This window comes from Chanos chanos, chromosome 9 (assembly GCF_902362185.1).
Source record: "Chanos chanos chromosome 9, fChaCha1.1, whole genome shotgun sequence".
In the NCBI taxonomy this organism is placed as follows: Eukaryota; Metazoa; Chordata; class Actinopteri; order Gonorynchiformes; family Chanidae; genus Chanos; species Chanos chanos.
In genome coordinates this window covers 40,050,392-40,077,309 of record NC_044503.1, presented here as the reverse complement: position 1 = coordinate 40,077,309, position 26,918 = coordinate 40,050,392, and the positions used below count along the sequence as shown (strand labels likewise).

The 26,918-nt window shown below is 40.1% G+C and overlaps 2 protein-coding genes across 2 annotated transcripts; both read right to left on the bottom strand.

The window, feature by feature from the left end:
- Positions 1-4,592: 4,592 nt before the first annotated feature.
- Positions 4,593-6,668, bottom strand: LOC115821244 (uncharacterized). Its single transcript, XM_030785019.1, has one exon. It carries the CDS (start codon positions 6,666-6,668, stop codon positions 4,593-4,595), a length of 2,076 nt encoding a protein of 691 aa, XP_030640879.1.
- A 17,537-nt stretch (positions 6,669-24,205) lies between these two features.
- LOC115819981 (uncharacterized) lies at positions 24,206-26,284 on the bottom strand. Its single transcript, XM_030783408.1, has one exon. It carries the CDS (start codon positions 26,282-26,284, stop codon positions 24,206-24,208), a length of 2,079 nt encoding a protein of 692 aa, XP_030639268.1.
- Positions 26,285-26,918: the final 634 nt, after the last annotated feature.

Sequence of the window (26,918 nt, the reverse complement as noted above, 5' to 3'; positions counted from 1 at the left end):
GAGAGAGGAAGGGAGTGGGCTGTAGATAAATAAGAGTTAATGAGTCGTAATGACGTGTAATGACAGACAGGACTTTCCTACAGAACACACAGAACGAAGGGAAACAAACAAATGATAACACAAACAATAACAAACACGGCTACACCGTCCTGGCTGCACCGCAGGCCGCGACCTACCGGATAAAAGCAAGGGTCTCTCAGGCTGCAGTTCTCACTCGCCCCCGTCTAAACGCCGACAACAGACGCTTTTTCCACAACACACCGACTCGTAGAATAACCGTAACTGTCATTTTCTATAAATGTAGATTGCTGTTTGCACCTTTGAAGCGACGGTAATCTTTTCAGACATCTGCAAAAAGAACACGAACAAGAGAATTTGGCACCTCAAAGGGATTTTAAGCATTAGAGTTGCCGTTCAATTGACTTTTTTTTTTTGTTTCTTTGCTGGTTGTGGTGGATTAATCGCTTTTTTGTTTTAAATCTTTTAATGAATTTTTAGCAAGAGGATAATAAAGGTAAGAGCAATTTTCCTTTCTGATTCATCTGCTAGTGTTTTTTTTTTATTATTATTCTTGTGTTGTTTTGGCGTTCATGACATTGCCTTGTGACATTATGGAATCATTGCACAGTCGATTACTATGAAATGAAACAGACTTAATTCATTTCATTAAAGTTTCATAAAAAATTAACTGCTCCAGTTATCTTTGCCTTGATGTTACAGCAAGGAACAGAAACAAATGACTTTTCTCTGTAGTCAGTCAATCAAGTGATCATTTTTATCACGTTTGACCTTTTCAGGAGGAAAAGGCAGGAGGCCCCGAGGAGGAGAGATAAGGGAAGAGTTCAGTGGGGGGGGAAAAACAAAAAACAACCCATAAAGACAGGATGAACGTTAATTGACTGTTGAAGTTGAATTCCTTAAACCTGGGAGACTACGTTTTTGTGGTGAGAAAGCGATACGCTCAGACAAAGGTTTTTACCTAATGGTTTGGAGGATGTCCTAATACCCTTTCAAGAAATCCTGTGCGACTCCTGTGAATTTTTCCGCTGTTCCAGAACTACCTAAAACATGACGACCCTTGACCCCTCTTTGCTCCCTTCCCACTCCTCTGCTGTGACCTTTGACCCGAAATCTGAAACCGTCACTTTACCGAACGGGTTGGTTTCGGTGGCAGGTGTCACTGTGATAACTGGGGGTGCGGAACTGTCCTGGGGCTCCTGCATGCTAGCCTTTGGCGTGTGGGGAACTCTGATTGGTATAAGCACGGTCTCCGTAGGGCTGTGGGACCAATCGGTGCAGAGGGAATCCGGGACGTCCCACCTGCTGGGTGTGGGATTGGTTGTGCTGAGTATCAGTGTGGGCGTGGTGTTCGGGGTGTTTGGGGTGCGTTACCTGATGAAGAAGACCAGCTTGAGGTCAGGAAGAAACGTGGAAGAGGGGAAGGTGGTCCTGGTGGGGGAGAGAGGGAGAAGCGTCTTAAAAACAGTGACTGTGTGAAAAAAAAGAGTGACAGAAGAGAGTTCTGGAACATGGAAGTCTTCCCACATATTTGATGTATTCCTTGTCTGAGCCTGAATCAACACTGTATAATTTTGAAATTACAGACAGTGACAAGAACACTGTCTGTAAGATCATACTTCCAGACACAGATATATGTGTGTCCATATATATACCAGTTACTAAGTTACTACCATATAAACTCCCTTTATTGGACACACATTGTGATACTATATTTATATAATACGTGAATTCAGACACGCTTTTAGAATGCCAATTTATGGGATATGTAAATGTGCATGTGTATGTTTGTATGTATGTATGTATGCATTTATCTATACACTCAGACACACACACACACACACACATAGACACACACACTCATAGACACACACACTAATACACATAAATATATATTTTGCCGTTCCACCTTTTCTCTCCCCCGTCCATCTCCTTCTGCTTCCACTGTTTCTTCTTCGTCTCTCTCTCTCTGTCTCTCTCTCTCTCTCTCTCTCTGTCTCTCTGTTTCTCTCTGTCTCTCTCTCTCTCTCTCTCTCTCTCTCTCTGTCTCTCTGTTTCTCTCTCTGTCTCTCTCTCTCTCTCTCTCTCTCTCTCTCTTTGTCTCTCTCTCTCTCTCTCTATCTGTTTGTTTAATCTCAGAGGCATGTAACAGGAAGGGCAAAGGAAGGCTTTTCTGTGACTGGGTGTGTAACAAGAGGCAACCCCCCCCCCCCGCCCCCTCTGTGATATAAACCATATTGATGTCATGTCTGGAACTACATACGTCCATATCTTTGAATAAACATTCTTTGCTTTCTTTCTTTTTGTTGTCTCATGTTTTCCTCCGTTGATACATTTATCAATATCAACATCTGCATTTCACTGTTTGGGAGAATTGTCCATAAAGCTGCCTCAAAGAATATACCCATATACTGAACAGTGTAAAAAATATGTGATTTTCTTTTTCTTTTTTATCAGTTTTAAGCGTTTTTCTCTCCGACTTGGAATTGATTTACATTTTACATTTATTCATTTAGCAGACGCTTTTATCCGAAACAATTCCTAAAAGAGGCAGAGAACACACCAAGCATACAGCCATTATAGAGCTGTCTGCTGCATAAGTACCACCGCAGTATTAGACCAGACACACATGCAAGAATGTTAGTGGATCATCAATGGTTGACAAGCCCCCAGAATATAAACTGGGTATTAAGCGTGAGGTAGTACCCATCAAAGACAGAGGGGAATCCACATTAAAAGCCTTTAGGACTTGACATGCACGGGACCTTACCTGTCCTGCTATGTTAAGACTTCAACGTTAGCATAAAATGAACAAAGCCTAAGGTGCCAGGAAGTCTCTGTGAGCACAGGGGCAAAGAAAGGTCATGCTATAGTGAACCTTTTCTCTTCCCTCATAGTGACGAATCAGTGACTCTCGGATGATTCAATGAGTCTCGGATGATTCAGTGAATCTTGTGCGTCCGATATCATGTATCACAAAATAAGTGCTAAGTCATACCCATCATAACGAGAAGGAAATCTACATCATATAGAGTCAGTGCACACAGGACAGTATAAGCATTAGCAGAGATTTATAGTATTGATAAGGGAGTGTCATGACATGAACATCATAGAAAGATAAGTAATACACTGGTACATCTGAACCATCCAGACAGTAGGTAGGGGTGGAGTATACAGAAGTGGCTTAATATGTGGCAGTGGAGGTGAGGGTTTCACAAAAAAAAAAGATGTTTGGTCAGGACCACTGTGTGACAGAAAAGTCTGAGAAAAATAAACAAAAACATATGAGTTACCTCTCAGGAAAAATAAAGGTCACACATGAACATGTTCTAATGTGACTAACTGAAAAGAAAAGAAATAAACAAAAATATTAACAAGTAAATCATTTGTCAAGCACGTTATTATATTTATGCTAGAAAACCAAGTCGATGTGTAATGTTTTTATTCATTTATTGTCAGATATAAAAGTCACTGTCAACTGTCAAATATCCCATTTTGTTTTGCAATTCTGCCATCTAGTGGTCAGTTTACATATCAACACCATTTCCATCAGCTGAAATCTCCAAACACAGCTTCTTAACTGCCTTTGACTCAGTGGTATTTAGTTGGTTAAAGCCACTGAAGAAATGGTGTCTGTGTCTCTGGTCCACACTCAACAAAACTGACTTATCAGCCTGGCAAATCTTCAACAATCTCTCTCTTTGACTAAAAAATCAAGACAGCATTTGAAAGTTAAATCAAAAAGTCTAAATATAAATCAAGCTTTAATGTCATCCTGGTGAAAGGAGTATATCAGTGTTGATTCTCATTAACGCTAAAAGTCTTCAGTCATCAAAATCTGATACACTTCTTCATGTAATTACACTTAAACTTCTAACATTAATGTCATCGCCTTAATCATTTTAAAAGCTGAATATTTGAAAGTAAGCAAAATTTTGAATCACAGAACAGTTCATTATTATTCATTATGTTTTTTTAGTGTACTTTCTTAACTGAAAAAGATCAGGACTGGGAACAGCTCACAGAAGTCAAAATTCTTTAACAGGATCAAGATTTGAAGACCACTAGTCTGTCCCAAAGAGGAACACATGATCCTACCCTCGTTTCAACAAAATTAATTAAACACATTTTTCACGCTTTTTTTCCCTTTCTTTCTTTCTTTCTTTCTTTCTTTTAGACGAAAACCCATGCAAAAAACTAGATATTCACGAAGATGTTAGTTAAAAGTTAGCACATATGTCGATTTCCTCACTGTGTCCAGTTTGAGAAGTTTCTTTCATGTCATGGATCTCTTGAGATGGTGACGCTGAAAGGGGGGTGAGAAATTCATTGTCAGTCTTCTCAAAGCTTTTGACTAGAACAGATCTGTAGCACAAGACAACTCAGAGAGTCAAAAGATTAATAATAAAAAAAAAAAGGTCAGAAAGGAATTACAGATGATTAACTCAACTTTCTGAGAGGAATGTACCACAGAAGACCAGCAGGTAGCCCTGGGCTACATTTAGAATTATGAATAATTTAGAATTATGACATGTCTATGTCAAATGTAGAAGTTCAGTGATATTAAGTTTACCTCAGTAATAATTCGCTTCCTCTTCCTCGCTGAATCCAGCTTTGACAGCATCTTCAATAGCTTTCTTTACTTCAGGTGCTGCAGGTGGTAGAATGGCCAGCAGTTCTCCCTCAATCTTCTTCAATCTTGCATCAGCACTCCTTTCAAAGGCTTTTTGGTTCTCACGGACCAGTTGTAGAATACCACTCTGTGCTTCATCACACCCCTTCTGTAGCTGTTGATGCTCTAGTTTAAACTCTGGTTTACTCTTATCCATGGTCAAGAGTTTTCCTAGACTACTGATTCTGTCCATCAGGTACTTGTTGGACACCTCAGTGTAGGTATCTGAGATCATGTGGACAAGACTGGCGATGTTAGATGCCTGGAAGGCCTGGTTGTAGAGCAGGTCTTTCGAGAACAGTGTGGCATTGTAAGAGAGTTTCTGTGTCTTCTCAGATGTTGTAACAAAATTGTTGAGAGTTTTGCTCATGCTGGTCTTCACAATGGTGGACACCATCTGAAAGAAACGTATCATCTTCTCCCACTGCACCTTCACTTTACCCATGGCATCCATACCTTTGACCAGCATTTCTATGGTGGTTTTGAAGTCAATCTCCTTGGCTGTATAGTTTCTTAAGGTGACCAAAATGTCAGTCAGCTCCTTCTGGTTCTTCTCCATATTCTCCACAAACTTCTCATACATCTCTCTCGTCTTGTCTAGTTGTGCTTGGGTTTGCGCAATACGGAAGTGAGCATTCTCTGAGGCCCTATCTCCTGCAGACTTTTTACCAGACCCTTCACTCTCCTGCTTGTACATCATGGGTGGTTTTGGCATCATAGATGGAGAATTTGTGACTCTCTTACTTTTGCTGTCGAAAGCTCGGGCTGATTCAACGAGCTTTTTCCAATTAGAGATGATCTCCTTTGTTTTGTTCATGCAACACTGACCTGTAGGTGCACAGTCCGCAAGCTTCTGGCAGATTTTGATTCCAGTTTCACATAAGTGAATAGCTTCTTGTTTTGGTTCACAGTCTGGAACCTTTTCCAAGCTGTCTTTGACCCTTTTTAACTGGTCTGCTGCAACATCTGTGTTTGTGTATTTTCTCTTCTGGTCGTACAGTTCCTTACAGTTAATGGTATCCCCTTGAATGTATTTTCCAATGAGTTGAGCTGTAATGTGAAGAATTTCTCCAGACTTGCTGTAGATGCTTATTTTATCAATTACATCTGCTGCATCACCCTGACCTGTCATATGATCACGTGTATCCTTTTTTGTTGATGGTGCGTCATACTTTTTTGCAAAAGGTTGGGTAAAAATGGCTGATAGCCCACTTAAAAAACCTATTACACCCTCTGCCAGTCCTTCAGCTACATTCATGCCAACTATATCCCATCCACTAGGAAGTGAATCCATGGCTTTCTTGTAGTTCTCTTGAGCCTCTCCCAGTTCCCTCTCCATTGTCTTCATTGCCTTCGCAGATCTTTCATTGGCTTCCCGTGATGTTTTCTCCCTCATTTTGGTTTCTTCCAGTTTTTTCTTGATTTCCTCCAGCTCCTCTCTATAACAATTCTCTGCATTCACACTTGCCTCCAGGAGCTCTTGAATGATATTGATGACGTCAGCAAACTTTCCTTCTGCTGTCTTGGCCAACTCCAAACATTCATCCGCAATAACCCGAATGTTCTCCAGCTGGTCAGGCAGGTGGGCCTCAACGACCTCATCACTTCCCTGAAACAGTATCTTCACTACAGTCTTCATGTAGTCTGGTACAGTGGAAGTGTGAAGGCGGATCTGATCCATACTCTTATGGGCTTCATTAAAAGCCCACCAGCCAGAGTTACACACTTGCATGAGGGAGGCACGGAATGACTCTGGGTATTTGATGTACTTGTAGCCGTCTTTGGTTGGGTTCTTATTGATGGAGAAATCAGTTAGAGAGGAAATGAAGATCAGTTCAGCCAGTATGGCTATGGAGAGTGGTGCTGGTGTCAGGTACTGCTCCCAGTTGGCATAAGGTTTCATTATGAGCTGGGTGGACTCTCTCATGTCCTGTGCTGTGGTGATACTCTGAGTCATCCTCAGAATTTCGGAAGCCATTGTTTAGCTTTTTCTACAATGAAAATAAAAATCCTTCAGAGTTAAAGAACTTCATTTAAATGCAGGATCATTTTGGATTGATTTCCCCGCAAATGTCATAGCATTACAATGATGGAATACTCAATCTTAAGCTCATTTGTCAGTTTAGGAGTCCCGAGGAAGCGTAGCATACTCATTGATCATGGAATTAATGTGAATTCCACCCTTAATTTGCACCCTCAAAACTTTGGAATATGTTAAAAAATGAGTTTTGTCTCTGTGGTTGAGTAAAATTCATGTGAAACAGATAAAACTACATTTCATCTCTATTTAATCATGCATCCATATGTGCATTTTTTTTTTTTTTGTAGGAAGATCTGGATGCATGTGCATGGCTTTCTCAATTTTACTGGATATGAAACGTGAAACAAAAAGACTTCTTAAAACTTCAATGCACTGACAATTCACAACACACTGACAATTCAATTCCACACAGACAGAAGGGAAAACCAGGTGTATTTATACAAGACAAAACAAGACCAGACTGACTGAAACTAATTTACAATTAATTTGGAAATCTGGAAGTGCAACACAAACCTGAAGCGAACTGCCAAGTAGAGGGGGAAAGAAAGAGCCAGGGTGGGACAGTTTTTCAATTTGGTTGACTTTGTGAATTTTGTCATGCACACAACCATATATTTTATATCCAGAAAATTCCATAAAGTCAAGGGTAGAAGTTCAGAGATGGGAAAACGTCTCTGGTTTGTGTGTTGACAAGATGTGACTCCTTCACAAGTATTTACAGATCATAGCATGACTCAGTTTGTTGACTATATATATTTTTTTTAGACGGTTTGTGTGAAATGGGCCAGACATGTTGCAGGTTCACACACAAACCCATCAGTTTGTAATAGCATCTGGATATTTACCAAAAATCTTTTTTTTCGAAGAGTATTTTGAAGGTACACCTAAGCATCCCAGGCCGTAGTTTTGTGGAATGTCAAACTCAGTTCTGGACGTAGCCCTAGGGCTCTATTAATCCAGTTGCACTGGGTTTATGGATATCTGCTATAATTTCAGAGTTACCTGGATCAAAAGCTGACCTGTGCCATAAAATCATAATTTCATATGGTTCCCATGGCTACAACTCCAAAACGGTAACCGCTATCTACACTAAATTCGCTAAGTTTGTGCCTTAGGAGTAAGCCATTATGTCATAAAGTTTACAGATGGCCCCTGCCCATGAAAAAAAGCAATATAATTTGATATCAAAATATAATGGGAGCCAATAGGAATGCGTGTAGTACTAGCAAATCTGCCACTAGAGGGCATACCATACTCCTGTGTGGAGCAGATATCCAGGGGCCTCATGAACAAAAAGTTGCGTAGAATTCATACTAAGACATACTACGCGTACTCACGAAGCTGGAATCCATGCACATTTTCTTTGTACACCTCAGTAAACGTGAACGAGCACCACACTCCACCCTCTCCTCTCCCTCCGTTAGACCGAATGTAACATGCTAGTGAGTACGAACAGGCCTAGGCTCCCATCTCTTCAAATTCAGGAAGAATGGCGAAAGCAAGTGGCAAGTTGGCAAAAAAAAAAAAAAATTCATCGAGTGCGAGGTGGAGGTGCGATTGTCAGAGGAAGGGGCCGGAAAAGGTATTTTATTTGGCACTCTGTCCTCTGGCGTTAATGATAAAAGAAAAAATGGAATGGGACAGCGTGGCGGTGGTTATTAATGCGATGAGGTCGGAGAACCGCACCGTAAATCCAATTTAAAAGAAGTGGGCCTACGTTAAAGTGGACGTGAAGCGGAGGGCTGCTGCCCAGAGCGGGCGGAAGTGCAGGGGTCGAGGAACTCCCACCGTTAGAACAGAGTGTCCTCTGTGGTGGGCGGCACTGTTCTAAACGGGGTATTGCCGGCATGTGAGGGAGACTGTGAATATAAGGTCGATCATGGAATTATGGTATCTTGTTATTTTACGCATCATTTAAAAACTAAGCTTTATTTCAACTAATCGTGACGTGTCTATCAGTGTTAAAGTAACGCATTACATAAGCACGTGTGTCACTGAAAACTGCTGTTTAAAATGACTGAACAACGAAAGCGCAATACAACACGCATAAGTCTCCACACGAGCAATCCTTTTGTACTTACAGCAAAACAACTTTCGACACTTACAACACAGCGAAATACAATTGTGTGACACTTTAAAGCCCTGCACTTTCTTTTACTATTTCCAACAACCACATTATCCTTATGTCCCAACAACCATTCTTCCAACAACAATCATAACGCTACACTTGTAACTTTGTTCAACTACCATTTGTGAAACTATCTTTGCAGTGCGTTTTCCTTGCCTTCTCAATCTTTTGCATATTGCAAACAAGCATCTGCGATGAATTGGGCTCTCGAATTTAAACCAACTTCCGTTTGAACTAATCGCGATGTAACTATGTCAGTCAGAAATCCAAGTACTTTTGAGTGTTGTCAGTCCATTTGATAAATGTTTGGACTTTCATGATCGTCTCTGTTTACAGCTATATAAAGTGTTTGTTAAATATTTTGGGGATTTCTAAAGACACAACATAGTATGCTTTATAGAGGAGGAAAAAAGTCAAATTGTAGTCCTGTACTGCTGTGACGGAAGTTGAAACCTAAAGCTTACCGTTTGGTCGTTAAAGCAAAGCGCTCTGCTGATGAACGCTGAAGATTGTTTCTGCTTTGCTTTGATCGCTTCTTTACTGAGATGGCTTAATATAGTCACCCCAAGCCCTCCTCATCCAAAAAGGAATTTAATAATTGAATAATATTTAATATTTTAATATTAATATTGTTACCTGAAAGTGAAACGGTTTCAGTTTCGGTTTTTCAAATTTAGTATTAAAGCAGCTCACCTTGTCACATCCAGCAGGCGAGTGAGTGAGTCAGAGGGAGTGGGATCCTTTTAGCTGGTCTGTCCTCCTCCCTCTCACCCACTCATTCCACCCACTAAAGTGCTATGGGAACGCACCGTTCTCGTTCTCTGAGCTCTAACTTGAATTGAACTTTTTTGTTATTCACACCATTTTATGCAAGAACACTATATCGACACGCATTTTATAGCCAAAAATTGTTCAACGGACTCAGCGGACTTCCATTTGTTTAGATTTAAATTGTTTAGCCTACCTGCTACACCTTGTAAACGGAGCCGGAGAAGGAAGCAGGGCAAAAGAGCTGGAGCACTGGTCAGGCAGAGACAACAGAAACAACGAGAAAACCGTCGCCCTCCTCGAGGTATCCTTCTTATGAATAATGTTAATCGTAACGAACATCATAATGTTAAGACTAACGTGACTATGTATACAGCTAGTAGTGACATTCTTCCCATCAGTGTACTTTCACGCCCACGTTGCTCATTTCGGTCTAGAGTCAAACAGACCATATTTCGTAGCAACTTAGTTCCAGTTCAACTGACTCCCTCCTCCGATGTGATTAGTGTAAGCCCGGTTACGCTGAAGTTTTATCAACATCAAATCGCTTTCACCTAAGGCGTTGCTTGTTAGCGACCTGAGCAGCGATCTTAGCCTTGACATGATGGGTTTGAGTGAAACTGGGTTAAAGCCAGACGTTTTTCTCCCTTGACTCCTCTGAGTTTCTCTCCGTGAGGCAATATGGTACTGCCTCATCTTTTTCTCAGCAGTGCTCTTTCGTCCCCCGGGGCCCTATGATCAATTTCTAGATGAGTTTTCTGAATTTAACTCTGTTATTCTTACTAGAGTGGATAAAATCCTAATCCTGGGGGCTTTAATATTCACATCAGTAACAATTCTGTTTCACTTAATCAAGCTTTTACAGCTATCATAGACACTTTTGGCCAATATGTTCACGAACCAACTCATTTCAGTGGCAACACTTTAAATCTTATTCTCGCTCGCGGACTAGATATCTCTCACGTTGTCGTCTCTCCTTACTCCGCTGCCCTCTCAGACCATTTTCTTATTACTTTCCAAGTAATTCTTCCGTTCACACCAGTTGTCTCTACCGCGGTTCGTAGCTGCCGTCGCGTTAATGTTTCCACCACTGCTGTACTTCCTGATCTGCTTCCTACTGCTCTCAACTCTTTCAGTGATCAGCAAAGATCTTTAAGCGACTTGACGGACAGAATAAATTCTACCCTTCGTAATGTACTAGATGGTAGCACCACTAACTATAAAAATATCCGTAAGCAATCAACACCTTGGTTTAATAAGCAGGTGTGTAGGAAATTGGAACGAAACTGGCGGGCAACCAAACTCGAGGTTTTCCGCCTTGCATGGCACGACAGCCTGATAGATTATAAACGCGCTCTCTACACAGCCAAATCCGCGTATTATTCGAATATCAGTAATCTAACAAAAATAACCCCGGTTCCTTTTTGATACAGTATCTAAACTTACTCAGAATCACTCCCCTCAATCTAGCCATTTTACTGCAAACGATTTTGTTGAATTTTTCTCGCAAAAAATAGACTTAGTTCGTCGTAATATTCAAATTAATTTATCAAATCAGACTGCCTGCACACTCTCTGTTACTGCGCCTAAGATTAGTCCGGATGTGCAGCCTTTAACTCAATTTAACCCTATCTCTCTAGACCCGCTGTCCAAACTGGTGCACTCTGCTAAACCAGCTTCTTGCCTCCTTGATCCCATACCTGCTAAACTTTATAGACCTTTTCTCGGTTCTCAGCCAAACAATCTTAAACACTCTAAATATGTCACTTAAATCTGGTGTTGTACCCTCCTCTTTTAAAACAGCCGTGATCAGGCCTTTACTTAAAAAATGAACCTTGACCTTGAAGCCTTAAATAATTATAGGCTGATCTCTAATCTCCCGTTTCTTTCAAAATACTTGAAAAAATTGTAGCTGCTCAGCTGATATGTCCATATGTCCTCTAACAGTCTGTTTGAAATATTTCAGTCAGGCTTCAGGTGTTTTCACTCTTCTGAAACTGTGCTTACTAGAGTAACTAATGATCTTTTATTAGCCATGGATGCTGGTGCTACTTCTATTCTTATTCTGCTTGATCTGAGTGCAGTATTTGACACGGTCGATCACACTATATTGTTAAAGCGTCTGGAAAACCAAATTGGCATTAGTGGCCTGGCACTCTCTTGGTTTAAATCTTATCTCTCTGAGAGAAAGCAGTTTGTCCACTATAATAATGTGACCTCTGAATACCGTAAGCTTAACTGTGGTGTTCCTCAGGGATCAGTCCTTGGCCCTCTTCTATTCTCTATTTACATGCTCCCTTTGGGTGACATTATTCGTAGTTACAACATTAACTTCCATTGTTATGCTGATGATACTCAGATTTTCTTACCTATCCAGCATAATGACCGCTCTGAATGGGCTAACCTTGAGGCATGTCTTTGTGCTATTAAGGGTTGGATGTCTTCAAATTTCCTGATGCTTAAAGCAGGCAAGACTGAAATGCTGGTCATCGGTCCCCCCACGCATAAGCATCTTTTTAGTGATCTTACCCTAAATTTTGACAACTGCATCATCTCTCAAAACTGATTTTTGATTTTTGATTTTTGACTCTAGTCTCTCGCTATTCACTCATATCAAGAACACAACCAAAACTGTCTTTTGTCACCTCCGTAACATTGCTAAAATTAGGCCCTGTCTAAGTATGGCTGATGCAGAAACCATTGTTCACACATTCGTCACGTCTCGCCTCGATTACTGCAATGTTCTTTACTCTGGCCTGCCTGCCTCTAGTACCAATAGTCTTCAGCTGGTCCAGAATGCTGCTGCTAGAATTCTGACCAGAACGAAGAAGTTTGATCACAAAGCTGCACTCTCAAGATTCTGGATTATTAGTCGTTCCAAGAGTTAAAAAGAAGTCCGCAGGCAACCGAGCCTTTTCCTACCGCTCCCCCTTCCTCTGGAATAGTTTACCTACAGAAGTCAGAGAGGCAAACTCTCTCCATACCTTTAAAACAAGACTAAAGACTTATTTTCTCAAACTTATGTATAATATCATTTTGATTTGACTTTGTTATAGACATGTAATGCCCTTTGAGACTATAAATAGTGATATTGGGCTCTAAATAATAATAATAATAATAATAATAATAATTATTATTATTATTATTATTATTATTATTATTATCTTCTGTGACTCTGAGCATGTTCATGGTTTTATTTCTGTTAGCTGACATTTGTCTTTCTGAGGAAACTAAACATGACTGCATTGCTGTACTCTGGGTAAGTGCTATGACATAAATCTTTCTTTGTACTTTTTACAGTCTCTATATTTATTTACAGAATGATAACACGAAGTTTATAATTATGTTATACACACGATAATAAATTCAAGGTTTAATCAGTGTTATATGTTTATATCTGTGTTTGATTGAGAAAGATCATCTAAGACTTATTTTACTTGTATCTCTGAAGTGCTTCAGGCAAAACTGAACATCACTTGAACATATCTTCTCCATATGTGTGTGTATATATATATATATATATATATATATACACACATACGTACATACATACATACACATACTGTAACGGCCCTCTGGGCTTTGCCCCTTTTCCCCAGGCCTTGGCTTTGTTTATCTTTTGCGTGTGTTCCCTGGTAGACATGCTGGTGGTGTGGCAGGAGGCAATCAGCCCAAATGGATACACCGGCGCGCAGTTGTACCTGAGATTAAAAGCCCCGCCCCTCCACCGCTGCCCCGCCCCTCCTCTCTTTTCTTTTTTGTTGTTTGTCTGCTTTAGGTTGCCGGGGTGGACGGTGTTCATCTTGGAGGCGGCTTGTCGGGCCGATGTCGTGTTGTTTTGTTGTTTTGTGTGTCAGGCGAAATGGAGATACTAAATTGCCTCTAGGTGTAAATAGGGGCAAAAATATGTATTTTTTTCTTTTTTTAACTCAGACCACTGTTTACAACTAGTTTGAAGAAGTGTCCATATAAGCCCACAGGTACTATCCAAGACATTACAAAATCATGCTCTCTTTCTTTTTTTTTTTACCTTTTTTTCTCTCCTGTCTCAACCCAATAGAATGTGTGTGTGGATTGTGAGCAGTGCCATTGTCCCGTCTCTGAGAGATGGCATGTCTTCGTTCAACAACTTGTGTGATTCACTCCTCAGTGTAGACACAGATCTCATGAATAGTGACTCTTCTGTTTACGAGCGTGTCAGAGAGCTGATCGTCAGAGCACAGCAGGACATGGAGAAGACAGAGAGAGAGGCAGAAAGAGCACTGAGAAAGCTGGACGAGGACACGGAGAGTCTCACAGCAGAACAGATGAGGTTTGAGAGACAACGAGAAGAAAAGAGACGCACCTTAGACAGTTTGAACACTCAGTTGCACGGAGATAGACAGGCACTGAATTCTGCAGGTCAGAGACTGCAGGAGGCAAGGAACAGCCAACAAAATGCTGAAGGTGTGCTTCGCAGACTACGTGAGAAAGAAAGGAGTGGAGAGTCTCTGAGAGATGCTGGAATTGTAGTGTCCTTCATCCCCATTGTTGGATGGATAGCTGGTACTACATCTTTCTCACTGGGTTCATTCACTGTGTGATTAGTACTTGATTAATGCTGCATATGATTAGTGTTGCATATGATGATTCTTTAAATCTGAAAGCTTGGATAGCAATGGATCTTTTCCAAAGGGCCAAGGGCGGATAAAGTCTCAAACTACACATTTAGTTAATGAAGAGAAAACAGGAGACAGATGAGTAGGACAATCAAATGTATAAAAGCAATTTATTAGAACATTTGCCAGCCAGTCTCTCAGCTGGAATTCTCCATTCATTAAGGTGGCATCTTTCTATCTGGCATAATCTGTACTTTCTTTCTGCACAGGACCAATCATGGCAGTCAGTGGTGCTGAGGAAATGGAGCAAGCTGAAAGGGCTTCCCGTGTTGCAAGCGAAGAGGTGGACAGGTCATACTCTAATGTTCAGTATTACAATGGTAGGATGTCTGACTATCAGTCTCGAATTTCAAACACAGAGTATGCAATCAGACAGACAGATGAGGACCTTAAACAAGTCAAAGAGAAAATAGTGGAAGTGAAACAGCAGAGAGAGGCCTTGGCAGAGTTCCAGAAAAAGATGAGAAGTGCTGTCCACCTCCTGGGTCATCTGAGTGGAACAGCCAACGTACTGGAACTTCAGACCCGACGCTTCATCCTCCTGGAGCCGGTGATGAAGGTGATGGAGGATGTGGTGAAGGTGGCTGGAGAAATCACAGGGAATCAGGTCCTACAGGATGAGGGTGTGATGAGTCTTGTAGACGCCATGAGAGAGAAAAACAGGAGACTGGCAGCTGTCTGTGCCTCAGACAACAGTCCAGCTCTAGTCATGTATTACTGATTTAATGCTATCTGAAAACAAAACTCATTTCTGCTTTTCTGGACAAATGATCGAAGTTTTACATGTTGAACCTTTCCCACTTTTCTAATAGAAACAGTCATCATTTATTAAAGTTTTTCTATTCTTTTTTTTTTTTACGTCTTTTTGTCTCCAACAAATACTTGATTGAAATGAATATTTTGCTTACGAAAAGGCTGTCAAGTGATAATCAAACCCATGCAAATTAAAACCCAAATCTCTGTTTGCATGTGTATTTGCATGTCTCTGAAGGCTGTGGTTCCCCTCCCTCTCATTCAGTCATGGTCACTTGTGGTCAGACGTCTGTGTAGTTCTGTGTGGAGTCAGTTTCAGAGGTGAACCGCACAGGTCCGTTCCTCATGGGGCCCAGCCTTGCATAGCTTTGGTCTAAAACCCTCACTGACACATTTCGCTGATCTGATGAAAGGCTTGATGAGCAGTGGAGTCAGATGTATTAGTGCTCAGCTGAAACTAAAATGAGTCTTGAAAAACACACTGATGATCACCGGTCTCGTGAATAGTGCTCACACATTGTCATATGATGTCACAAGACAATACTTTTGATTTTATCCGGACACGGAGAGTGATGAAATGTGAAATTGATTATACATGCTGTGCATTGGCCTCACTGACCTCATGTTAGTAAAAATCGATAAATGTATTCTGCTAAATATTTTCTGAAACTTAAACAGTTGTGACCTTTACCTTACCCTGTCTCAACACAGGATCCTTTGGTCTAATATGTACTGTCAAACTGCTGCTAAAACCTTTACACACACCTTTAATAAATACTGCTGTATACTGCATTGATTCTGTTTTCCACTTTATTATGTATTAATATGTCTTTATGGAATTCATTTTGTGCGTGTTTTAAGAAATTGAACAACTGCTGGAATTTGGAAAACCTTAGCCAATAAATTGTCAAAGGATGTTTGAAACAAATATTGTGTAGTAATATATAGTGATTTAGTATAAATTGTAAAAATAATTAAAAATAAAAATATGTACATATGTTTAATAAATACATATAAACTTATTTGAGTTTAAATAAACTGGCTGATTCCTGCCAAATGTGTATATACATGTATAGTAAGTTAATATCCCACTCCATAATCCTAACCAGGGGTGGTAATGATACCATTTAACAGTGAAAGTGGCATCATGTCCACGTGTGTTGTGCTTATGTTTCTTATTGGTGAACATGTTTTTAATATGTTTTTTCCTCTCTACCTTGACTGAGAAAGAGCTGCTCTGGGATCAGCTCACAGAAATCCAAATTCTTCAGCATGAACAAGATTTGACGACCATTAGCCCGCCTCCTGCAAGAGCCCATGATCATATCCTGGCTTTGAATATGAGAGTGGATTTTTTTTAAAAATAAACCCGAGACAAGAAATTAGAGATTCAAAAAGATGTTAAGTTAATGTAAATCTCCTTTTTATCATTTTATTGAGTTTAACCTGATGTTTATATTCCATATCTTGAGGAAATGAAGCTCACGGTTGGCAACTGATCGCTGTCAGTCCTCTCATAGATTTTCACTTGAATGAATCTGAAGCAGAAAAAAAAAATCATAAATGAATTACATATATACTGAGCAAAGGAGGTAGAGTCAGTGCTAATCATTTATATCAGTTGTAGGATTCTGTCTCGTCCTCAGTGAATCCAGCTTGGACAGCTTCTTTAATGGCCTTGGTTTCTTCAGGTGCTGCAGCTGGTAGAATGGCCAGTAATTCCCCCTCAGTCGTCTCCAGTCTTGCATCAGCGCTCCTCTCAAAGGCTTTTTTGTTCTTGATGACCAGCTGTAGAATACTACACTCTGTGCTTCCTCACAGCCATTCTGTAGCTGTAGATGCTTGAGTTCAAACTGTGGTTTACTCATCCATAACAGCAGTGCTGTCTGAGCCTTGAACCTTTGTCCTGTCAGACAGAGTCTTATCAGGCTGACCTGCTCTGGAGACTCCTTTTACTGTTTGTAAACATTTCATATTAATCGTCAATTTTAGGTCATCAAACTCAAAATGTACTACAATAAAACTGGTTAATCGGCTGGTTCAGAGTGTATTACTGATTCAACATTGTTGTCAAAAAGCCATCTAATGTCATGTAACAATGTGATGAAATGTAACAATTCACCTTAAACATCTGTAGACTCTGGGCAGCTTAGAGGTGCTAGCAGCTGGACAAGACATACTTAGACTCTAGCTCACCAGTGAGTAGATAGTCAGATGGATGACTGGTTAGACTGTAGGTGTTTAGAGGTAAAATATTCCCTTTATCCATAAGATGATTGTTGAGTAAATGGTTTGTAAGCTCTTTATTTATGAAAGCATGACATTCTCCCGGCACTAGGAATCTCTGGTTCATTCAGTACTAGTGCTTTAACCTGATTGTAAAATGGACCCACTTAGCTCTGTTTTCCCCAAGTGCACAATATTCACAACACATTATTGTAATTATTTGCCTGAAGAGAAAAACAAAGGTGGTGTTTGGGAATGTATCAAAGTTAGAGAGAGAGAGAGAGAGAGAGAGAGTTGAACTGTGCGAGAGCCATGAGCCTTTGTTCTGTTAGACACCATAGACATCAGGCTGACCTTTGTTCACGGTTGGCCTAGATATTTAAAGGATCTACAGACCAGACACCATAAGTACCTAATTATGAAATGAATCATTCGTTTCACTCATGCCAACTCCACATTCAGTTGGAATATGTGGGCGTGGATTAGTTTCATAAGAGTGACAGCTGGGTCTGCAGGAACAGATACCATTTACAGGAATGTGAAAGTGGAAGTATCATAAAAAAAGGCAATAACTCATTTATTTTGCTCATGTGAGCTCCACATTCAGTTGGAACATGGGGGTGTGGATTAGTTTCATAAGCAGGGTCTGCAGGAACAGATACCATTTACAGGAATGTGAAAGTGCAAGCATCATTAAAAAAAGGCAATTACTCATTTATTTTGCTCATGTGAGCTCCACATTCAGTTGGAACATGGGGGTGTGGATTAGTTTCATAAGCAGGGTCTGTAGGAATAGATATTAAGAATGTGAATGTAAAAGTTCAAGCTCTTTAGTTTATTAGCAAAAAGTACCTTAAACCGTCAGTTAACAGAGACTCACAGTCACTCTGGAGACTCGTTTTGTTCATTTTAACATTTCAGAGGTAACCTGTTAAAATCAACAAATTCAACATACTTGGTTAATTCTTGCGTATGACGTCACGCCAGAATGCTACAGTTACCTAAGCGACACTACAGTGGGGTCTTTCCTTCGCACGATGACAAAGAGCTGCGCTCACATCGTGAGTATCTGACCTGCATAACATTATCGGTTTGTTTTTAATGTTTTTTTTTCTTTTTAAGGTATGTTGTGACATGATCAAAATTAGTAAGACTACGCTTTCTTTACATTCAGTTGGCCAACCTGCACGCCAGAAAATAAATCATTTATTTATTTACTTATTTTGCCTTCCGATGCAGATGCCGCCCTTGCATGTTTGAGTTTGCCCCAGTTCGTCCGCTTGTTTCCATGCAGCGCGTACTTTTTAAACCAAGTAGCGAGTCAGTCATTCATTAAAACTGCGAAGGGGTGCCGCTACGTCACATTTTTGGAGATCTAAACTGAATTCATGTAAAAGCTAACACTGTCTTATTGTTTTTATTGAGTTTATTGAGACTGACATGGATTATCGTCAGAATACATCACAATATGCTTTGCCCTGTTTCTTCCATCAAGAAAACTAAAAAGAATAACTCAAGATTTGAATGAACACCCTGCTGGTTCTCCTGTTTTCTTTGGTGGGGGGGGGGGGCTTTAAGACCGTCTAAAATTTAGAATTACCCAAGCCTACTCAGTCATGCTCTTTTTGAAGAGAGGGTAGGGGCGTTTCTAGCGAATGAAAAGACGGTGGCTATGAAAACCGGAGTTTTTCATCTGGGGTCTTCCAACTTTGTGTGCACTGTGCCGCGCGTGATTACTCCCCCCTCCTTCAGACATTGCAAGTCAAATTCCGCTCTGTTACACAGTATGTCTGTTGTTTTACTACACACACCTCCTTTTTCAGAGCAATTATATTCGGGGCTAGGCTTAAAATATTCGGGGCTGTAGCCCCGAATGATCGGACCTAGTGACGCAACTGTGGGGGAGTAAAGCCTATGCTCTATTCGAAATGTACACTCACTCACTATATAGTGCACTAGTGTGTCGGCCATATTATAACGCTGTTCGGAATCTCAACTGAAATTTTAAGACACTGGCTGTGTCCGAAATGGCATACTAGCGTACTGCATACTAGCCTAGTATTCACTGCGTACTGCGCACTACTCCACACACTAGTATACAGTATGGTACGCAATTATGAGAACTGTCGTGTAGTGTACTACACGTTTGCTATCGGTTGGGCTATCTGTTCTGTTAAAATCGAACAACACACGACAACCACAAATATGTATCAAAAGTAGCCCTATAAGAAAGCATATGAAGACTTATTACACCAAAATATGCAACTGATACATTTATATTCGGAACTGCAGCTGCAGTTGAAGTTGAAGCTGGTTCTGTCGCTGTCAACCATGTTTTTAAATTTTTTTGACAGTTGGAAATCACTGCGTTGCTTCATGGGATGCAGTAGTCGGCGAAGTGAGCTCGGGATGTATACTAGAAATTTTCGCCAGAGTGGTACGTACATCATCCGGGTAACTGTCGTGTACTGCAAAATTTTTATTTTTCACGTACTGCATACTACTTAATACTTTTACGTCATAATTAGTATGCGAGTAGTATGTAGTATGCCATTTCGGACACAGCCACTATATAGTGCGCTACAGATACAAAAACAAGATCTTCCAGACAAAGAAAGATGGATGAAGAACTGAAACAAGTCGGAGAGAAAATCGAGGAGGTCAGACGTCAGAGAGAGGCCTTGGTGGAGTTCCAGGAGAAGATGAGAAGTGCTGTCCACCTCCTGGGCCGTCTGAGTGGAACAGCCGATGTACTGGAACTTCAGACCCGACGCTTCATCCTCCTGGAGCCGGTGATGAAGGTGATGGAGGATGTGGTGAAGGTGGCTGGAAAAATCACAGGTCATCAGGTCCTACAGGATGAGGGTGTGATGAGTCTTGTTGATGCCATGAGAGAGAAAAACAGGAGACTGGCAGCTGTCTGTGCCTCACGCAACAATCAAGCTCTAGAAAACTATTAATGAAAAAGATAATTTCTCATTAGATATTAGTATTAGTGTGTTAGTAGCTGTTTTTAGTAGCTTTACATGCTGGACTTATGGTCCTTGCTTTGTAGTCACCAGTAGTACTGCTTAAATCTCATATTTACCATACACGATATATTTTGATAAGTCATATCTTATCTACTCAGTGAAAGTCAGCTTCAATAAAAAACAAGTTACCAACTTTTGTGGTCTTGATCTTTCTTTTCTTTGTCTGTTCAATAAAATATATCTTATTTCTCTTAATATGAACCATGGACTGGTGGACTGCCAAGTTATTAGCAAACTATCAAACTCCACTAGTTGTATATTGGATTCCTATATATGTGTTAGGTTGTAGTGTAAAAGTGTAACTTAACTTGTCACACTCTTAGGGACTATGTGTGTGTCATGGGCTTCGTCACCTCAAAAATCTATGAACTTTCATCACAGTGTGTGTTACATAAATTATCTAGCTACATGATGCTAAATATTTAAATTCACAAATGTGAGATGTCACCAGTTGCATGTTTGCAAGGGGAAGTCACTGACAACACTGGGATCAAAGTGTGGAAAAAAACAAAAAATGGTGAACAGAACTGGGATCTGCTCTCCTCATTAATGGCTTTTTGTCTGGGTTTTTTGCAGCATCTCATGTTGGATTATGAAACAGGAAACTGCTATTAATAGATCCTGTCGAGTAAAATCTCTATTTTAAACATCCTTTATTAATTAGTCATTGCACATAGTTGTACATAGTACAAGATAGTTGTCATCTTAACGCTGTAGGTGAGAGTGACAAAGCAAAACAAAACAAAAAACAAAAAAAAACCTTACAATTAACAACAGGCTCACCTAATTTAATGACCATAAGATTGCTTTAATATGCTCTGTATGGTTTCTCTTGCAGAGTCACTGTCCTTATAGTTGGGTTAAATGGAGCTCAATGGGTCATTGATTACACTCTACCGACTATAAAACTCCAGCACATATTATCCTGTTATCACTACTTCAGGAAGCTTACAAACTTTCTCAGGTTTCATGCGCACCATCCTGTGACCACTCCAGTAAATCAAGCATATGATTCAAGGGCTATTCTTGTTAAGTGTGATGTAAGCGAGTGTTATTCAAACAGTGAAATTTAAACTCAGCATTTATATAAGATATTTTGAAAATCGAACTTATAAATGTTGAAATTATGTAGCTGAGAATTTTTCATTACCTATGACATAGCTTCTGAGTATTCGTGTTGTATTAGTGTTTCATTTCTCATGGCCATGTAAGCTACCTTCATTTACTGTTGTTTTGATATCTTGTTTAAGTGATTCAGTCCAAGCATGTAGGCACTTAAACACAAGGAACCATAAACCCCCTCCTTCTCCCAGTACTGACCAACACTTTTCACAAATCAACAGTAACATAAAAACAAAATCCAAATCACTACAAACAAGTAGATACAAACATGAAACATGGACCATAAAATCTCAGTAAGAAAAGAATGATAAAATATACATCTGATAACTTTGTGATTAAGTTCAGAAGACATGTAGCACAGTGTGTGTGTGTGTGTGTGTGTGTGTGTGTGTGTGTGTGAGCACTTGAGGGTTACGCTCCAAACAGAGCAGTGAGAGGTACTGGGCTTACATATTAACCTCGTGTATCTAATTAAAAATGCAAATTTTTATTAATTTCAGACGTAGTAAAAGCATGTGAGTCAGATTTACCCAGGGTGTTTAAAACCAATGTGCATACTTTCAAATGGGAATCGTCAGAGGGATACAGTACATGCATAAAGACAAACACACTCTTCTCTAGGTTGGGATGTGTATAGTGTGCTGCTGGAGAACTCAGATTGATTACCGTTCACTGACTTTCATTGGGCCAAGCATGATGAGTTAAGAAGTTTGAGCAACTGTTAAGATATTTGACGCCAAAGTGTTGAGGATTTGATTATTTCAAGCCAGTTTTATTTTATTTATAGAATAAACATTTCCTCTGCACTTAGAGGAACAATAATCTCAAAATATACAGGCATCAACATTGACTAATGTGACCAATCTGTATGACTAATGAAATTGTGATAAAAAAAAAAAAAAATAGCACAGCTGAGTATATGATATCTCAGTCCAAAGACAACACTTGTCAGTAAATTCACTGCTGATCCCTGTTTTCAGCAAATCACTGGTAAATATGATACATTTGAAAAAACGAACAAAACAAAACAAAACAAGAAACAAACACACAAATAGGTCAAATAAAACAATTACCTGAAGTCCGTGGATCTCTAAAAGTGGCTGTCCAACCGTATTGCCTAATCCTCCTGATCAAATCTGCATTGATTGTAAATGATTGTAGCCCCCATGCAAAGTTTTAAATGCTCACCAGTATTTGAAAAATCTCCTAGTTTTTTATGACCTTGCCTGACTCGCTCACAACATGTAGGTTACCTGGCTGTCCTTAAAGCTGCCTCAGAGAGTGCACCCATACACTGAACAGTGTAAACAAATACATTCTCAGTTTTAAGCGTTTCTCTCTCCAATTTGGAACTGATTTACATTGTCATTTAGCATATGCTTTTATCCAAAACAATTTCTAAAAGACATACAGACATTAAGGAGTTGTTTGTTTCATAAGAACTACCAGTAAGTTCTGTATTAGACCAGGTACAAATGCAAGAATGCTGAAGGAAAATAAGAGAGCGAACGAGAAGTGGGTCAGAAGCCCCCATAATATAAACAATTGAGTACCACCAACAACAGGTATCACAGTTAAGCGTGAAGTAGTATCCATCAAAGACAGAGGGAAATCCACACTATAAAAGCCTTTAGGACTTGACATGCATGGGATCTTACCTGTCCTGCTATGTTAAGACTTCAACGTTAGCATAAAATGAACAAAACCTAAGGTGCCAGAAAGTCTTTGTGAGCACAGGGGCAAAGACAAGTCATGCTATCGTTAACCCTTTCTCCTCCCTCACAGTAATGATTTGGTGACCCTCGGATGATTCAGTGAGAAATGTTCGGTCAGCACTACTGTGTGACAGAAAAATTTGAGTAAAATAAACAGAAACACATGAAGGTCACACATGAAGATGTTCTCATATGGCTCCACTTGAAAGAGCAGCAATGAACAACAAAGATAAACAAGTAAATCATTTGTCTAGCATGTTATTAAAACTATCATAGAAAAACCAAGTTCATATGTAATGTGTTTAATAATTTTTTTGCCAGACAGAACAGTCATTGTCAACACATACATTTTATTCACCCCATACATGAGACATTTTGAGACAAAATTTCCAATTTTGTTTTGCGACACTGCCATCTAGTGGTGGTTTTGCATATCATCAACACATTTTCTGTCAGCGGAAGTGTCTTAATGCTGCTTTTTGAATAAAAAAATAGATTAATGACATTCTTACTGCTCTCAAATTATTGGTGCTGAATTTGTCCTGAATATGGGCATATGTGGCACTTTGGGATCAGTGTTTTTTGTATAGGTGAAATCTATAAAACTGAGGGCATGTAAAACTACTTCAGAAGTGGCTGACAGGCCTCAGACTCCAGAGGGTTAACTGTCTTTTACTCTGTGGCATTTAGTTGGTAAAAGCCATTGAGCAAATGGTATCACAGTGTCTGGTCTTCAGAAATAAATATTCATGAAGACGTTAGTTAGATGTTAGTACATATTTCAACTTCCTCATTGTGTCTAGTCTGAGTTGTCTCTTTCATGTCACGGATCTCTCAAGATGGTGAAGCTGATAGGGTGGTGAGAAATTGATTGTCAGTCTTGTCACAGCTTTTGACTTGAATGGATCTGTAGCAGAGGACAACACAGAGAGACAAAAAAGAAATGTACCATAGAATGCCAGGAGGTAGCCTGTATTAGAACATTAGGCTACATTTAGAATTATGACATGTCTATGTCAAATGTAGAAGTTCTGAGGAAAAAAAGGTAAAAGTCAGTGACAATAAGTTTACCTCAGTAATAATTCGCTTCCTCTTCCTCGCTGAATCCAGCTTTGACAGCATCTTCAATAGCTTTCTTTTCTTCAGGTGCTGCAGCTGGTAGAATGGCCAGCAATTCTCCCTCAATCTTCTTCAATCTTACATCAGTACTCCTCTCAAAGGCTTTTTTGTTCTTGATGACCAGGTGTAGAATACCTCTCTGAGCCTCATCACACCCATTCTGTAGCTGTAGACGCTCGAGTTCAAACTCTGGCTTACTCTTATCCATGGCCATGAGTTTGCCCAGACTACTGACTCTGTCCATCAGGTACTTGTTGGACACTTCAGTGTAGGTATCTGAGATCATGTGGACAAGACTGGCAATGTTGGATGCCTGGAAGGCCTGGTTGTAGAGCAGGTCTTTTGAGAACAGTTTGGCATTGTAAGACAGTTTCTGTGTCTTCTCAGATGCTGTGACAAAATTGTTGAGAGTTTTGCTCAGGCTGACCTTCACAATGTGGGACACCATCTGAAAGAAGCGTACCATCTTCTCCCACTGTTCCTTCACTCTACCCATGGCATCCATACCTTTGACCAGCATTTCTATGGTGGTTTTAAAGTCAATCTCCTTGATCTGGCAGTTCCTCATGGTGACCAAAATGTCAGTCAGCTCCTTCTGGTTCTTCTCCATGTTCTCCACACACTTCTCATACAACTCTCTTGTCTTGTCCAGTTGTGCTCTGGTCTGCTCAATACGGAAATGAGCGTTCGCTGAGGCCCTTTCTCCTGCAGACTTTTTACCAGACCCTTCACTCTTATTCCCCTGCTGGTACATCATGGGTGGTTTTGGTGTCATAGACGGAGACTTTGTGACACTCTTGCTTTTGCTGTCAAAAGCACGAGCTGATTTAATGAGCTCCTCCCAATAAGAGATGATCTCCTCTTCTTTCTCCATCTCACAATTGCCTTCTGGTGCATACTTTGCAAGCTTCAAACAGATGTCGAATCCATTTTCACATAAAAGAACAGCCTCTAATTTTGGTTCGCAGTCTGGGTACTTGTCCAAGCTGTTTTTAATCCGTTTAAACTGGTTTGCTGCGAAATCTGTGTTTGTGTATTTTTTCTTCTGATCATACAGTCTCTTCCAGTCAATATTTCCCTCTTGAATGTAATGTCCAATAAGTTCTGTGGACTTCAAAATTTCTCCAGACTTACTGTAGATATTTATTTTGTCAACTTCATCTGCTTCATCATCCTTACCTCTTATGTAGTCATATGTATCCTTCACTTTAGTTGAGGCCTTACACATTTGTGCAACAGGTTGGGTAACAATGGATGTTATTCCATTTACAAGACCTGTTATACTTTCTGTTAGTCCTCCAACTAAATCCATTCCAATCATTCCCCATCCACTAGGAAGTGAATCCATTGCTTTCTTGTAGTTCTCTTGAGCCTCTCCCAGTTCTCTCTCCATTGTCTTCATTGCCTTCGCAGACCTTTCATTGGCTTCTCGTGATGCATCCTCCCTCATTTTGGCTTCTTCCATTTTTTTCTTGATTTCCTCCAGCTCCTCTCCATAGAAATGCTCTGCATTCACACTTGCCTCCAGGAGTTCTTGAATGATGTTGATGACGTCAGCAAACTTTTCTTCTGCTGCACAGGCCAACTCCACACAGTCATCTGCGATAACTCGTATGTTCTCCAGCTGGTCAGGCAGGTGGGCCTGGACAACCTCATCACTTCCCTGAAACAGGATCTGCACTGCAGTCTTCATGTAGTCTGGTACAGTGGAAGTGTGAAGGCGGATCTGATCCATACTCTTATGGGCTTCATTAAAAGCCCACCAGCCAGAGTTACACACTTGCAGGAGGCAGGCGCGGAATGACTCTGGGTATCTGATGTACTTGTAGCCGCCTTTGGGTGGGTTTTTGTTGATAGAGAAATCGGTTTTGGAGGAAATGAAGACCAGTTCCCCCATTATGGCTATGGAGAGTGGTGCTGGTGTCAGGTACTCCTCCCAGTTGGCATAAGGTTTCATTATGAGCTGGGTGGACTCTCTCATGTCCTGTGCTGTGGTGATACTCTGAGTCTTCTTCACAATTTCAGAAGCCATTGCTCTATTTTGTCTGCAATGTAAATAAAAATCTTGCAGAGTTACTGATTGTGTGTTGAAAAATAGCAACTTCATTTAAATGGTTTTCCCCAAAACATCATAGCATTACTATCACTGAAAACTCAAACTTAAATTCCTTTGTCAGTTTACAAATGAAGCCCAATCTACTGATTAATTATGAAATTAATGTGAATCCCACTGCTATTATATATTTGCACTTACAGAATTTCTACTCTCAAAAACAACCAAATTTTGGAATATGTCAGAGCTGAAGATATTAACGTATCACCAGATCAGTAGTTTTGTGCTCTTTCACTAGAGTGAAATCCACATCCACATGCAACAGATATGTCTACATTTATCTCTATATTTACTCATATATGTGTATATTTGTGTTTTCAGGATGTACGTATGCCAAGTGTGTTGTACTTGGAATATACACACACACACAAAAATAAAACACCCACAAATTAAATACTTGCCGGTCAAAATGTCTGGTAATAATGCTCATACAAACTGTAGCTATGACGATGGTTATTCATAAACAGCACAATTAAAAATCAGCTTTGGCTGTGAAGTGATGACTGAATACACTGTAAAACATTACAGCCCCATCTGTTTATACTCACTATCA

Bases quoted from the DNA above. Each gene is read 5' to 3' on its own strand.
- LOC115821244 (XM_030785019.1), bottom strand. From the start codon at position 6,668: ATGGCTTCCGAAATTCTGAGGATGACTCAGAGTATCACCACAGCACAG.
- LOC115819981 (XM_030783408.1), bottom strand. From the start codon at position 26,284: ATGGCTTCTGAAATTGTGAAGAAGACTCAGAGTATCACCACAGCACAG.